This window comes from Aedes aegypti, chromosome 2 (assembly GCF_002204515.2).
Source record: "Aedes aegypti strain LVP_AGWG chromosome 2, AaegL5.0 Primary Assembly, whole genome shotgun sequence".
Lineage (NCBI taxonomy): Eukaryota > Metazoa > Arthropoda > Insecta > Diptera > Culicidae > Aedes > Aedes aegypti.
Genome location: NC_035108.1, coordinates 331979077 through 331995414, shown reverse-complemented (window position 1 = coordinate 331995414; position 16338 = coordinate 331979077). Strand labels below are relative to the sequence as shown.

The window sequence follows — 16338 nt, the reverse complement described above, 5'->3', positions numbered from 1 at the left end:
TAGTTATCAGTATTATTCAAGAATTCAGACTATGTCGGTCACTTACCTTCTGGAATGCATCGCACTAATTGGCTCCCAACTGTTGGCTCTCAGATTGAACCTCTCTCCCGTCTGCATACACATGGTTCCATCGCTGCCTCCTATACAGTACAGATACCCATCCAAGGCCGCAACTCCGCAGCTGCTTCTCCTCGATGTCATACTCGGCACCGCGGACCAATTGCCAACCCTCGGATCGAACCGCTCCACCGACGATTGGTAGTTACTCGAATCAAAACCTCCCAGAGCGTAGATACAGTTGTCCAAAACAGCAACTCGGCAGTACCGGCGCCTGGTGTTCATCGCCGGGCAAGACGTCCAAACTGCGGTCAACGGATCGTATCGCTCAACACTGGCCAAGCAGGAAGCACCATCATATCCGCCGCAAACGTACAGAAGTCCATCGAAAGCACACGTGCCCAGACATGACCGCTTGGTTCCCATGGGAGTTATGTTACACCACTCGTTGGTCAATGGGTTGTAGCATTCCGCCGATGCAAGGTCATTCTCTCCATCATATCTAAAATCCAGATTGCAGTTCACAAACCTCCAACGACATAAACCCACCCAAACTCACCCGCCAACAACATACAGCAGCTTCCTCAGAGCCGTCACACCAGCTCTGGATCTCCGAGAGCTCATCGGTGAAATGGTCATCCAGGCGTTGGTCTTCGGATTGTAGCATTCGCATTCGTTGTGGATGGCGAACAGGCTGCCACCACCGACCGCAAATATGTACTGTCGCATTCCCTCCGGACGTCTCTCCAATGTGCGTTGACTGACCAGCGAACTTCGCTGCTCGGGAAGCAAGTGATACTTCATGGCCTCCAACAGAAGCTCTTTGCAGTGGGAATCTTCCCGCACCAATGGTTCGGTTTCGACGCAGGACATCAGGAATTCGCGGTTCACCAGCGGAAGGCGCACGTGGGACATCAGCTCTGAGATGTGCTTCTTGCGCTCGCTGAGATCATGCTTGACCCAGTTCAGCACGGCTACGAACACCTTTTCCTCGGAGCAGATGTTCAACTGGCTGTTGGAGATCAGATCTTGCACCTAAAATAAAGAAAATGATTCGGAGAGCTGAAGTTAGTACAGCTTGAAAAAGATAATAATTCGTATTTCGACGACATTTTTTAGTTTTTCCAAGAATCTCTTCTGAGAATCATCTAAAGATTACTTCAAGCATCTTTCCTGGGACTGCTTCCAACAGTTTCTTCATTGATCCGTAAGTAGTTTTCAAGGATTTTCCTTTCAGTTATTCCTTCAGAAATACTTTCAGAAATTCCTTTGGCACCAGGGCATCAACACTGAAAACTTCCGGTACAATGTTTAACTCAGATGCAGAATATGTTAAAGCTAGATTATTCTGTAACAACCCAATTGGCCAATTGCTCATACACCCGATTCTGTTTTTGCTCGGATTTTTTTTTACACTACACACTTATTTTTGCATGAAACGTGTGAAATTGTGTTGCTTTTTCTGCACGGTTTTTGAAATTTTGAACTAAAAACTTATTTTGCACGGTACTGGTTTTGCTGCACGCTATGTCTGAACCAGATGATTATAAAAATCGAATGTACATCGGATTTTTTCTCGCTAGAGTTTAATATTTGGGTTATATTTTCATAATCGGAAAGTTTTAAAATATTCCATCGGTGAAATTTTGATTTTTTCCACTTTTTAGCCATTTTTCATACTAAATCCCATGAAAATCAAGTTTTCGACGCATTTCCGCCCATCCAAAATGTATGGAAAAAATTTCACCGATAGAATATTTTAAAACCTTCCGATTATGAAAATATAGACCAAATACTAATCTCTAGCGAGAAAAAATCCGATGTACATTCGATTTTTATAATTGTCTGGTTCAGACATAGCGTGTGCTGACCACTACAAAGCTAATATTCATTTCCGCAACAGATGGTAACAGCGGGATCCACAATCCAGGAGTACAAACACACCAGACAGCGGTAAAGAGAGCGAGCAAAGGCGCTTAAACCAAGGCTCTTGATTAGACTGGCCCAGCTCAGTATGGGAGAAAAATAAAGTTCTATGATTCCACGGGGCACCCCCCAGGATTATTTCTTGGGGTTAGAGGATGCCCTTCAGAAAAATTCAGCTCATTTGGTCGTTCCATGAGCTGGCGCATTTGAATTGAAGTTATTATGGGATTTTCAGCTCAAACATATGAGCAACAGCACATCATCTACTGTTTGGTTCAGGAAAATTGATGATTGCGTACAATTGGACCCAGAATGTCAAAAACACTACTTGATGTAATGGCGAAGAATATTGTAGAAGATTGTACCATGATCAAAATTAATATAGTTGGTGTTTTAACCATCTGAAGTATATCATGCAATATTGCTTGTATTTCTTCAACATAGCTTGGAGGTAGCCACTAAGCGCATCATAGCCACCTATGACACTGGGCGAGCTGAGGCACATGTCGCATGCATATAAGTGACTGTACGAGAGTGCTGATCTAAGCCTAACTTTCAACAACTGAAAGAGTGATGAAAATGAGATTAAATCCAGATACAACCTTCTGCAATTATGTTCATTAGGGTATCAACTAGTGTATTAGTCATTCTGGGCTTATTTGAACGCGAACAATTAGTATACGGAACGAAACAGTGACATAGGATCAATTTTCAATATATTTGAGACGAATATCCCATACAAACTTCAAATCGAATGCGCCAGCTGGTGGAGCAACCAATTGAGTTGAAATTTTGAGCGAGCGTTTTTCTTACCCCAAGGCTCATATCTAGGGGGTGCCCCGTTGAGTTTTACAACTTTTTTGTTTAAGGGCCAGTCTACTCTTGATCCAGGACATGAGGAAGAAATGCCTATGTCCCAACCCAGGAGAACAACAATGGAGTGAGCATTAACTTTCTTAGCAATGCCACTCCCAACGATATTAACATTAACCCTGAATTGAAACGGTTGGTACGTTTGTCCCCGTTTCTTCTTTTCTTGAATTGAAATTTTTTTGTCTATTAGTTTATTCATGCGTAAATAACCTAATTGCCATGATTGTTGCAATTGTCTTCAACCCCAAAGTCGGCACAGTGGGCCTGGCCATTTTAATATTTGTATCATATCACTGATATTCTGCAAATATTAATACTGACAAGAAAATATCTGAATAATTTTAGGTATTTCCAGGATGCTTTTCAATATTGGCTGTGCAAGCGCTTAGATTAGATTAGATTAGAAAACTTTTTTTGCACGGTACGCATCCCCCGTGCAAAAACAGAATCGGGTGTACTGCACATGGATTCCTCCTGGATTCGAGCATGAGTATGGATGACCGCTTCGTAATTCCACTCCATGATTGACCAGAATAATCGAAGTTGCATCTAGATTGATTTAATGGGGCTTGAGATTAGCTAACTATTCTCAATGTGCACGAATCAAAAGTTCAATGTTTAAAATACGACCACGCCCAATACAGTCATCGGGGAAGGGAATGTAAGTTAGAAAACAATTGATACTAGAGACCGAATATACCTCTGCATCTCCACAGTTGTCATCGAAAGGATATTCAGTTAATGGTGGTGATAATGATGACGCGAATCATGATATAATCACGCCTAACCGGATTCCCGATATTGCTCCATTACACATTATATGCCAAACAAATGTGCTTCTGGTCCCATCGCTCGTTCCCGCAGGAGTGAGCGACACAATGGAAATTTCCTTGACTTCCCTGGGCATAGAGTATCATCGTACCTGCCACACGATATACGAATGCAAAAATGGCAACTTAGGCAAAGAAAGCTCTCAGTTAATAACTGTGGAAGTGCTCATTAGAACACTACGCTGAGTAGCCGGCTTTGTCCCAGTGGGGACGTTAATGCCAAGAAGAAGTAGAAGAAGAATTCAAGGTCTAGTTGAAGATTTATCTTTATTTTTTTAAATTGAACAAGTTTACGTTAAACATACTACTAAAGTTCCAAGAGGTTTCTTTCGGAGCAATGGTGCAGGTGACCTTGTGTTTCTCCGAGATAATCGGCTGGTCCTCCATTTGGAAAAATTATAGTTCGGATAAAATTTACACACGTCTGTTTTTTTGTGTTTTGGGGCCGAAATCCGTACACCTAAGCACTAATCCAAATAAAAACCTCTGTTAAAAATATTTAGATTTGTAAAAGGCAATTGATCACTCTTTTTCTATGACTTTCACATATTTTATCACATATTTAGACATAATTAATCCCAAAATGATCCTGAAGTTGAGTAGAAATATCAAAAAACAGGAATTAAAATCACATGTCTTGGATCGAAAACCGTACACTCTAATAAGGTTGAATCAAAATCCCGTGATACAGCTGCCCAAAATTCAAAACTTAAATGCTTCTTCTTCTTTCTGGCGTTACGTCCCCACTGGGACAGAGCCTGCTTCTCAGCTTAGTGTTCTTATGAGCACTTCCACAGTTATTAACTGAGAGCTTACTATGCCAATGACCATTTTTGCATGTGTGGCAGGTACGAAGATACTCTATGCCCTGGGAAGTCGAGCGTTTACCGCTACAGCTATCTGGGCGCCCAAACTTAAATGCTAAAGACGTCAATTTTATAATAAATCTTCGAGCTGTTTAGTAGAATACCTATAAGTAGATGAAAAAACCGAATTTAGTACTATACCATTTAATTCCACTAGAGTTTGTATCCTTTGACAGATACGCGTATTTCGACCTCAACTGTAAGGCCGTCTTCAGTGTCGTGTACTAGACTCGACTTAATGCTGATAAGAAGAACATTTGCATTTCCAAATAAAATTTTCAAGAAATATCCAAAAAATGATCAATGTTGCTTCGGATTACGGTACGTCTGTTTGTCTGCGGAGCGGATACTTACGAAGCGATTGTAAACGGGCATTTTCGCCCTAGACCCATCACAAACTTCCTGTTTGTTGTTCGTCCACTCGTCCGTTATACCATAGGTTTATATGGTTTATCGTGCATGTTTACATGCAAATCTCTTCAACGGGAAATTACATTTTATGGATTCAACCACATGTGCGCCCTTCAACTTTTGGGGTGGCTAATTTAATGTTCCACATGGCTGAAGTTTTTGTCCCATTTTCTTTCATACCTAACTGTGGTATATTGACTCCACAGGATGCGGGTGAGTCGGAAGTTTTTTTTTTCAAGGATACAACATTATGTGCTATGTTAGTCGGACATCGGTTGGGGAAATAATCGTCCCAAGGTTATGAAAGACCATGCGACCTCTCCAAACGAACAGTTTGTTGTAGAAGTAGGAATGTATATATCAATGGATGTGAAATTTCCTGGCTATAAATCGTGGAGTGGATTCACTCGACGCTCACGCTTCCCATTTTTTTTATTGCTACGGTTATTGATGCGGGTCACTGGTAAGTGGATAAGTAGATGTTTATTTACCTCATTGAATCCTAGTAACAGAAATTCCTCCGTGCCAACAACTTGTTGAAAGTTTTGCAAAGCATAACGGTGCGAACGCGAGTGAAGCTCCTTGCACGAGTGGGCATCTGTGAATGGGAAAGAAACGAAAAATGATGAAGTAACAGTAGTGGAGAAAACACATGACTTCCATTATGAGTTTAACAGAACCGTCAGCATGGCCATTACGTGCAAATATAGCATAAAACTGTTGCCACTTGGGAGGAAGACAATGTTCGGCGAAATACGTGTCCTCCCACTCCACACTACTGTCTGACTGACTGGGGCAACATATGTGTGACTGGGGTCCGTAACAAGTCGCACGTGCGATGAGAAACTACTGTTGAATAATGCATGAGTGTACCCCAAATTTCCGGAATGGAACGGAAATAGGAAAATGGAATGTGCGATGATGATTCGAATGCTAATGGCGGTGGATTCACGCGATAATCGACCGGAAGCGAAATCGATTATATGCTTTCGTGAAAATTTATTGTTTTTGAATTGATGGTAACTTGTAGTGTATTTGCTCGATGAAATTGCATAAGATAAAGATTTATTTACATACGAGAGAGAATAAATCAAAATATCTAAATGATTTTTGACGTTTTAGTGATTCCATACAAAATTTCATCAACAAGTTTTGCTTGAAATTGTGTACCTTATTTTTAACGTATCCTTCTACACCTTTTCCTAAAAATTACGATCCTAGATCCATTTGATTTCGATATTTAAAAAGATATGGTAATTCATGGAAAATTTCACTAAAATCCCCTGTATTCCTGTTACACGAATTTTCAAACAACTTAGGAGTTTATAAAATTTATAAAGATCAAAAATCAAGATTTTTTTTAAAACCCTCCAAATATTGATAAATGTTTTTCGGAGTGCCCTTCAAAAAGCAAATTTCAACCCAAAAAAATTGAAGGGGTGTGAGGGGGAGGTTAGAGACACAAAGTTAAAGTCAAATTTGTATCGGACTTATTATGTTTTAAATTCTTGAGAAATTCAAATAACTATTTGACAAAATGTTTTTAACCGCTTTGGTAGTATTTTAGTTTAAACAAATTCCTCAAAGAATACCGAGAGATGGCTTCAGAGCTTTTGCTAAAATTCTCTTGGAAATTAGTCAAAGAATATTGTGAGATTGGTTCATATTTTCAACGTGAATTCCACCTGGAGGACAACCATTCCTTCTATGTCTACTTTCTATGCACAAAATGGGTTTCGGAATATATTTCCGGATTTTTGAAAAAAAAAAAATACCCAACCTTTCAAAACTTAAAAATTTTCATAATCGGAGATATTTCGCTGAAAGTGCCACTAGAGTTTTCTCTGTGAATCCCTTCAAATACATAGTTCGTTCCAAAATTATTACAAATTCTTCTTACAAGTTCATCAAAAGTCCTTCAGAAAGCTTTCCAAAATACATCACAAATTGCGTCAGAAATTATTCTATACATTTTCTTTTGTTTTTGAAATTCTGCTTCAAATCGCCGGATTGTAAGGATTATCCACGAAAAGTGTTTTCAAAATGCCTCTTGCCTTCAGGCTATAGACATGATGGAGACACCATCTTCTATGGTGACAGAGGGCTCGATTGGCTTGTCAGATAGATCGGGCCCGGGACATCCTGTCTACTGCGAATCGCTGCAGTTGATATAGGGCATGTCCATTGCCTGCTTGCCTTCGAATTTTTAGATGAATTTTGTTCAAAAACCCCAGTAATACTTTTGCTATCCAAACCAGCATAGTGGAATCTGTGAACAAACATTTAGCAAAATAACTTAGAAGGAGAAAGAAATTTATTGAGATACACATAAAGAAATTTGTAAGAAGCTTCCTTAAAAAATTTCTTTGAAAATAGAGAGTTTTGATTTATCCTGTGATAATTTGCCTCTAGGGAAAATATTTTAAATAATCACTTATTTTTCGTTGTTCCGTTGCCTATCTATTGTTTCTTCCTGTTTCAATATTTTGTTGTTTTTCCTGTCTTCGCATGACGCTTCATTGAGGAAATTCGTTTAAAAATCTGTTCATATTCTAAAAAGCAACACTTGAAAGTATCTAAATATTAAAGGTAAATTCTAGAAGTTTTGAAAAATAGCACAATTGAAAAACCAGCAGATCCTGGTGAAGGTCCATCAGAAATTCCTCAACAAATTTCCAAAATAATTCAAATTGCCCTCTAAGATTTAAGTTTATTATTATTATTACCCAATATTTTTGGTAATGTTCTTCAAAATACCGCCAATATTTTCGCTTTTAATTTCTACAGTTCTACCACAATAATTGAAAATAGCCCTTCCAAATAAATGAGAAGAAAACAAGAATTTTCGTAGTAAATCCTAAAAAAACAGTTTTTCTGTGAGGTATATCATCGGGAATTTCGTTAAAAAGTTTCAAAAATTCTACGTTAAATTTTTGAATTTCCTGACAGAAATTTAGTCTATATTTCTATATGTGTTACTCTTCAAATCTAGTAAAAATTAGATATGGAGTGATTCGTAAAAAATATGTAGAGGTATTCCTGGAGTAGTTTTTGAACCAAAAATGGAAAGTGAATAAATTTCTGGTTTATTTGAAAGAATCCCGGAATAAACATTCGGAACAATTTTTAGGGTTATTTTATGAACCTAAACGAAGAAGTTCAAGAATGAATTGCAAAACCCTTCAGTAAATCTGTTGAAAAATTTCTTTGAAAATCGCCTAGGGAATAATAAGTGCTATTTAAGGAAAGGAATCTTTGGAAAAACGTTGTATGGGTCTCTGGTGAATTTTTCGGAAGAATCCTAATACAGAAACAATAATACAATTCTCTGAAGAAATCCCTGAACAGATTGCCCAGGCAACTTTTGGATATTTTCACGGAAGAGTTTTTGAAAGAACTTTTAAGCGTATTCCGCTAGAAACTGTATAGGAATGTTTTAATTTCCTAATATTCTCAAGTAGGCATCTTTTGAAGACATTTTAAAATATTATTTCTATGGAATTTTGAAGGAATTCTGGGAAGCAACATCAAATTGTTTTAAGAGAAATCTATAATAACATAGATAATTTTCTGCAAAAAAATGCAGATAGAACTGCGAGAACTTCTCTAAGGAATCTCTAAGAGCTTTTTCTCAATTGTATCCTGTTTTGTAACTTATGAAAAAATTATAGAATCAAGGGAGGAAATAATAATTTGATGTTTTTTTTTGCTTGAAGTCTGGGATAAATTTTGATGCTAATATCCCAAGTAATCCTTGACATAGGTTCCCAAACTTTTCAAGTGCGCGACCCACCTAGCCGTGAGGCGTAGTCTTCGCGACCCACCACCTGAAAACTTATGCCCATTTGAAAATAACAAAGCGTGTGATGCTAACTATACCGAGCGGGATCGAAATCCGTACACCTAAGAATGAATCTAAATCCGCCCATTTCATAGAAAACGCCTACTATTTGTATGAAGTGTACGGATTTCGGTCCCCCCGGTCAAAGTCATGAATTTCCGTTTTAATTTCACAACATAATGATTAAGAGGTTCAAATTACAAAAAAGGTTCGATGTACAAACTCCCATATCTTGTAAGAAAGAGATACAAATAGTGTTTCGTGGAATTTCTAGAAATTTCAGCGAGGAGATTTCGACTGATGTGGGAGAATTGGAGCTACTAGTTTCGGCGCTGCAGTCTTGGGTAATCAAAACGACTGTTTTAGATTTTTCCCGACGTTTCGACTCTAATCCGAGTCTTCTTCAGGGGAGATTAGTGGTAGGATTACATAGATTTTAAGTGACTTACATTCTGTTTAGTCGTATTTCGTAAGGTGTAACATAAAACTGTCGGTGTCAAGTTTGGGGAAATACATCGGCTGTGAAAACGTATTTTAACATTATTTTGCATTTGAGATTGGCTTAATTTTTAACCTACATTATTCTATTAAGTGAACTGTAGCTTATGTTTTTTCAAAGTTTCACTTAATATTGCCACTACTTTACACTGCACTTGTGAAGGCGGTAACGGTTGGTTCAAAGATGGTGGGTTGATCGATTAGTTTCAGGTTTGAAACATTTCACCCGTAAATTTTTGAATGCCTGCGTACGTTGTATTTAACCCTTCTATGTCTGTTCGGTGATTTACTGTATTTGGTGTGTTCACTATGTGACACATCTCTAGGAATGTTAATGTATTTGTATTTCTACTACTATCCAACACTGTTGTACGATTCAGATCAAAACGATGGTCTAGATCTATGCAGTGTTGGATGAGTGCTGTTTTTTCTTTTAGTGTTATTATTTCCATATCTGTCTTGGTGTATCCTTAATCTGTCAACCTGTTTAGCTTATTGATGTGTGTTTTGTGTCCATACAATCTTGTTTGCAGTCTATTTTGCGTCAAGAAATTTCGGTAGAGATTTTGAGGTGACCCAAAGACAATGTACTATTGAAAAAAAATTTCCATGAAGAAATTTTGAAAAATGTTCCAAACACGTTAGTACCGCAATTTGTAAATAAAATTAATATGGTCTCAAACTGATAACTTATTCTTCAAATATTAATAAAGGCAGTTGCTGAAGAAAGCAATTCAATCCCAATGAATGGGAGTAGATATATCCAACAATTTATTCGCTATTATTTAGCTTCATGTAGAATTCTTATTCAAGAACCCCAAACAAAATTGACTCAAAAAAATGTTTCTCCAACAACTTAATTCATCAATACCTAAGGTTTGATAGTTCATATAAGCATCAACATGAATATGAAAGTTATAACGATGTTAGAAGTATAACTTTAGTTTTTTGTATAAACTACCATACAAACCTGCAACGTATTTGGGATACCTTTAAATACCCTCACCAAAACGGGAGAACCGCAATAATGATGCATAAATCGAGTTACGGATCTAAACGTCATTAACATTGAAATATCAACTTTAACCATCAGACTGACTTTTTGTAATAGAAATCAATCAACTTTGCTAAACAATATTTTTACAAAAAACGTTAAAATTTGTGCCTTTTTGTACTGAAAATAAGAACCATTTAACGTACTCCATCGCTTCAAAATTTGGTAAACTATGTTTTTTTTCAGTGATCATCGATGATGGTCATCCACTGAGCTTCCAACTTTTTTGGTAAAATTTATTTAACAAATCCCCAAAATTTTTATCTCAACAAAATCGAGTAAAATTATTCTTTAATTTGAAAATTTTGACGCATATCTCGAAATTTATCAACATTTTAGATAGAGCAATGTTGATTTTAAATTATTGATAATATTTTCGGAAAGTATTTCAAACATGGTGTTCTTATAACTTAAGACTTTTGTTTATGAACAAATTCAAAATTTTGTCCTTCAAGGAGATATTCTAAAATAAAGAAACTAAACCTGAAATAGATTTTTTTCGCGACCCACCAAAGAATGGCTCACGACCCCCCAGGGGGTCGCGACCCACAGTTAAGGAAACTATGTCTTGAAGCATTCCTTGAAGGTAAAGTTGGAAAAACTGTTGGTGAACTCTTTGAAACATTTGTGGAAAGAACCCTTGCTTGGTGGTCTTGAAGATAATTGTGGTGAGACTCCTAGAATTTCTTGGAGAAACCCTCAGTAATTCCAGAAAATCCTAAACAAATTATTATTGAACAACAGGATGATTTTATAAACTAACACTACCAATTTATATAAAACAAGTGCGTAGAGAACCTTCCTGGAGATATGTTTGAAAGAATTTCCAAAGCATTCTCGGTGGAGATTCTTAGATAAATTTGTTGGTAAGGTCAGAAAGCCCAAACAAATCAGGAAAAATCTATTGAATAATAACTACTAATCCCGCATTCCGTGCAAATCCCAAGAAGAACTCAGCGAAAGCTGGTAAAGGGGTTCTTGGAGAAAGCACTGCCAAATGACAAACATAATTTATGAAGAAATACCCGTGGGAATTCTCTTGAAAACGCATTGAAAAAACACAAGGTTCGTTGAAGGATCACAAGGGATATTCATCGTGAGTTATTTGGATGAATTTTTGGAGGTCTGTTTCGCAGGATTAGACAAAGAAGGAATATTTTCCGTAGTGAAAATAGAAACTTATAAATATCACTGCACAGTGGTCCAGGAATCAGTTTTATGCGGAAAGATGCATTTTGAGCTTTAGAATGAAACATTAGACAAAAACGGTCTTCTACAAAGTTGTTTGTATTAGTTAAGCCCTTTGTTTGGTTTTATTGAAAATTAGGGTGGACCACATTTTCATAGAAATTGTGTAACTAACTTTCTTATTTGTAGAAATTATATTATACATGCTTCAGCAAAGTTATAGACCATTCAATTTCAAGCAACTTTGCCAAAAAAAGTTTTTTTGTATCTCTTAAATTGACCGATTTAGAGCTTTTTTCCTGCAGTGACATAGGGTGGTCCGAACAAAACTGGTTTTCTGGCTCTAGAGTTTTCAATTCAAATTTCTCATCAAAGTAGTCTATTAAACACTTTTAGAGCTTTAAAAAATGCGTAATTTGGTGAGTGAAGAAACTCGCTATCTCCTTTCGTTTAGGAGTTATTGTTGTTTTTCTCTCAAAAACATGCCTACTTTGATTGTGAATATCTCTGATTGGGGCAAACATAAAAAATATCTTTTGACGGCATTCAAAAGACAAAATAAAATTGTATATTATATCAAAAAATTACAGATGTGTTATTTTTGTAACTCTAATAAAATGCCTTGAAAAGCAAAGGTTTTTAAGCAGAAAAACTTTAATAACTTTTGAACTAAAATAGATATCATCAATATTTTTGCATGAAAATTTGCGTTTTGTTAAGTTCTTAAAGTCGTTCATAGACTGCTTTGACGAGAAATCTGAAATAAGAAAGATAGGGCTCTAAAACTATTCTGAAGATTTACATGGTATATATTTCTTTATTATTTTACATTTTGAGCATGAAAATGAAATTTTAGATAAAAATGATCTTCTACAAAATTGTTTCTAAAAATGTAAGCTTTCATACTGTGTCATTTGAAACTAGGGTGGTCCACAATATCACACATATCATATAATCAACTTTTTTATTTGCAAAAATACTGGTATATGCTCTTAGGCAAAGCGGTAGAACTTGAAATTTTGATCAACTTTGCCAAAAAAAGTTTTTCTGTAGCTCAAAATTTGACCAATCTAGAGCATTTTTTCCTAATCATCGCAGGGTGGTCCAACAAAAATAAGTTTTTTAACTCTAGTTTTTTTAATATTATTTTCTCGTCAGAGTCGTCTATGGACGACTTTGAAAACTTAACAAAACGCAAATTTTCATGCAAAAAGATTGTTATTATCTATTTTAGTTCAAAAGTTATTGAAGTTTTTGTGATAACAAATGTTTGACTTTCAAGACGTTTTATTAGAGTTACAAAAATAACACATCTGTAATTTTTTGATATAATATACAATTTTATTTTGTCTTTTGAATGCCGTCAAAAGTTATTTTTTATGTTTGCCCCAATCAGAGATATTTACAATCAAAGTAGGCATGTTTTTGGAAGAAAAATAACAATAACTCCTAAACGGAAGGAGATAGCGAGTTTCTTCGCTCACCAAATTACGCATTTTTTAAAGCTCTAAAAGTGTTTCATAGACTACTTTGATGAGAAACTAGAATTGAAAACTCTAGAGCCAGAAAACCAGTTTTGTTCGGACCACCCATACGTCACTGCAGGAAAAAAGCTCTAAATCGGTCAATTTAAGAGATACAAAAAAACTTTTTTTGGCAAAGTTGCTTGAAATTGAATGGTCTACAATTTTGCTGAAGCATGTATAATATAATTTCTACAAATAAGAAAGTTAGTTTAATCATTTCTATGAAAATGTGGTCCACCCTAATTTTCAATAAAACCAAACAAAGGGCTTAACTAATACAAACAACTTTGTAGAAGACCGTTTTTGTCTAATGTTTCATTCTAAAGCTCAGAATGCATCTTTCCGCGTAAAACTGATTCCTGGACCATAGTGCACTGATGTGCAGCGATGTCAGACAAAAAAACAAACTATGCAAATTACGAAATTAGTGAAAATCATGATTATTACGATTTTTTCATTATTATGATTTTTATCCCACACTATTAAAGATCTACGGTATCAGGTATCGTGTTTTCGTAGGTCATCCTTCTTTTTATATGCATAACATCATCTGTGGGACAGAGTCTGTTTCTCAATTAGCCACAGTTTTCAACACAGGACCAACAGCAGCCGAACTATAAGGACCCTTACAAGATACCCTGGACAATTTGTCTACTTGGACCTTAAAGCTGGGTATCGAATTCTCTGCAGAGAAAACTGAGATGGTTGTCTTTTCAAAGAAACACAAACCTGCCAAGTTTCTGCTTAAACTCATGGGTAAGACAATCACTCATAGCTTGTCTTCTAAAGCCCATCCGGAAGATCTGATCAATGGGGACGGACCTGGTGTAGGGGTTAGAACACACGCCTCTCACGCCGAGGACCTGGAATCGAATCCCATCCCGAGATAGTCACTTATGACGTAAGAGTTATATAGTGACGACTTCCTTCGGAAGGGAAGTAAAGCCGTTGGTCCCAAGATGACCTAGCCAAGGGATAAAAATCTCGTTAATAAAGATAGAAAAAAAGATCGGATCAAGCTGTACCAAACAACCATCTTGTCCGTACTAGAGTACGGTAGCGGATTCAGTACCGCTGTCTTCGCATCGCGCTAGGCTGCATGAACTCGACTCACACAATGAGGTTAGAGGTACTTGCAGGAGTACATCCCCTGACAGATCGTTTCGCGGAGTTAACACTCAGGTTCCTTATCCGTTGTGAGATTCTCAATCCATTGGTTATTGAAAACGTCGAAAAGCTGCTTGAACATAACCCTCAAACTCGTTTCATGAGTGTGTACTACTGGTACATGACGCTGGAGGTCAGCCCATCTTCGGTTAACACCAATCCACATTGGACCGAATCGACAATTTAGCCGGACAAAAGTGTTATCTCTGTTCTCGTCGAATTTAGACGTTCGATGTCTTCAGAGAAGTTATCCGTAATTGAGTTTTGCATCTTTTAAGGAAAAAGGTAAATAGGGTGGCCCATATTTAAGCTAAAATTTTGACTCAAACTTTTTTGTTTGATGAAATTTGTGGCTGCGCTCTTCTGCAAACTTTTAGAAAATATTATTTTGAACAACATTGTCGAAGACACTTTTGATTTAACTCTTCATTTGAGCTAAGTAAATTGATTTTGAAAGTATTAACTTAGGATGGACCCCAAAAATCAGTTATTTTGATCTAACTTTTTTGTTTTCAGTTTTTCGTGAATGTGGTCTTTAGAAGAGTTGTAGAGGAAGTAAAGATACACGTTTTTGCTGAACATCGCAAGTTTGTAATTCTTGTGATTTTGAAGTTATAAGCAAATTTAAGTGAAAAACTATGAAATCTTAAGATGCCCATAACTCATGGAGTTGGTTCGATAAAATTTTTCTTTCAGTGGCATTAGAAAGGCCATACAATAGGCAACTTTTGCTGCAAAAACTGTGAGAACGTTTTTTTTTGTAAATTGAAAAAAATCACTTCAAAAATATACTTAAAAAACTCGAAATTCGCTTGTAACTCACAAGATTTTAAAGTTAACGGCGTGCTGTCTTCAGCAAAGTTGTAGAATTCAACTAGATCTATAACTTTTCCATACATCAATTTAAAGAGAAATATGAAACAAAAATATTAGAACTTATAATGCATTTTACTATTAGTTAATACAAAATTATTGAAGTAGTAGCAATATAATTGTACTTTTATTCTATCAATAATTTTCCAAACCTGCACACTTTTTGAACCTTGGCTTCTTCAATAATGTTAGATTATTCCACCATTTCCACAGTTCTGTATCCCAGAACACTATTGTATGTATTCAGTCACAATAATAGCAGTCACAATGACGAAACAGTTAAAGTTTCTTATATTGCATTGGCATCATTTTACAATTTGTATTATTCGTGAATTATACCACTGAGTACTGATAAAATAATAATAAAATCATAATACCATACAAAGTTTACAACAGCAAGTATATGAAAGCGACTGCTGATATACTATCTTAATATTTTATAGTAATAAATATAAGGTGACCTACATCTGAATCGTATCATCATTTCTTCATATTTTGTTGCACATTTTTCTTAAAATTGGTGTATGGAAAAGTTATAGATCTAGTTAAATTCTACAACTTTGCTGAAGACAGCACGCCGTTAACTTTAAAATCTTGTGTTGTAACTCGAATTTCGAGTTTTTAAAGTATATTTTTGAAGTGAATTTTCTCAATTTACAAAAAAAAAACGTTCTCACAGTTTTTGCAGCAAAAGTTGCCTATTGTATGGCCTTTCTAATGCCTCTTAAAGAAAAATTTTATCGAACCAACTCCATGAGTTATGGGCATCTTAAGATTTCATAGTTTTTCACTTAAATTTGCTTATAACTTCAAAATCACAAGAATTACAAACTTGCGATGTTCAGCAAAAACGTGTATCTTTAACAACTACCGAAAAGCTAAACATTACATATAATTTGCATTTGGATTGGATGGACAAATTGATGTGAAGATTTCACATCTTTCTTTTCAGAATCTTCACATCAATTTGTCCATCTAATCCAATTGCAAATTATATGTAATGTTTAGCTTTTCGGTAGTTGTTAAACTTCCACTCGGCTGGTTGGCCGTAAACCACGATTCATAATTAAAAACAAGTGTGTATCTTTACTTCCTCTACAACTCTTTTAAGGACCACATTCACGTAGAACTGAAAACAAAAAAGTTAGATCAAAATAACTGATTTTTTGGGTCCACAATAAGTTAATACTTTCAAAATCAATTTACTTAGCTCAAATGAAGAGTTAGA

The 16338-nt window shown here is 36.1% G+C and overlaps 1 protein-coding gene across 1 annotated transcript in view; it reads right to left on the bottom strand.

Moving 5' to 3' along the window:
* LOC5578973 (kelch-like protein 17) overlaps positions 1–16338 on the bottom strand; it is a 111663-nt gene that overhangs the window by 1780 nt on the left and 93545 nt on the right. Inside the window, exons 7-9 of the mRNA XM_021845967.1 lie at positions 5455–5561; positions 617–1092; positions 47–559 (exon numbers count right to left, since the gene is read on the bottom strand). Coding sequence (XP_021701659.1) covers positions 47–559; positions 617–1092; positions 5455–5561 — 1096 coding nt within the window. The remainder of the gene's footprint in view (positions 1–46; positions 560–616; positions 1093–5454; positions 5562–16338) is intronic.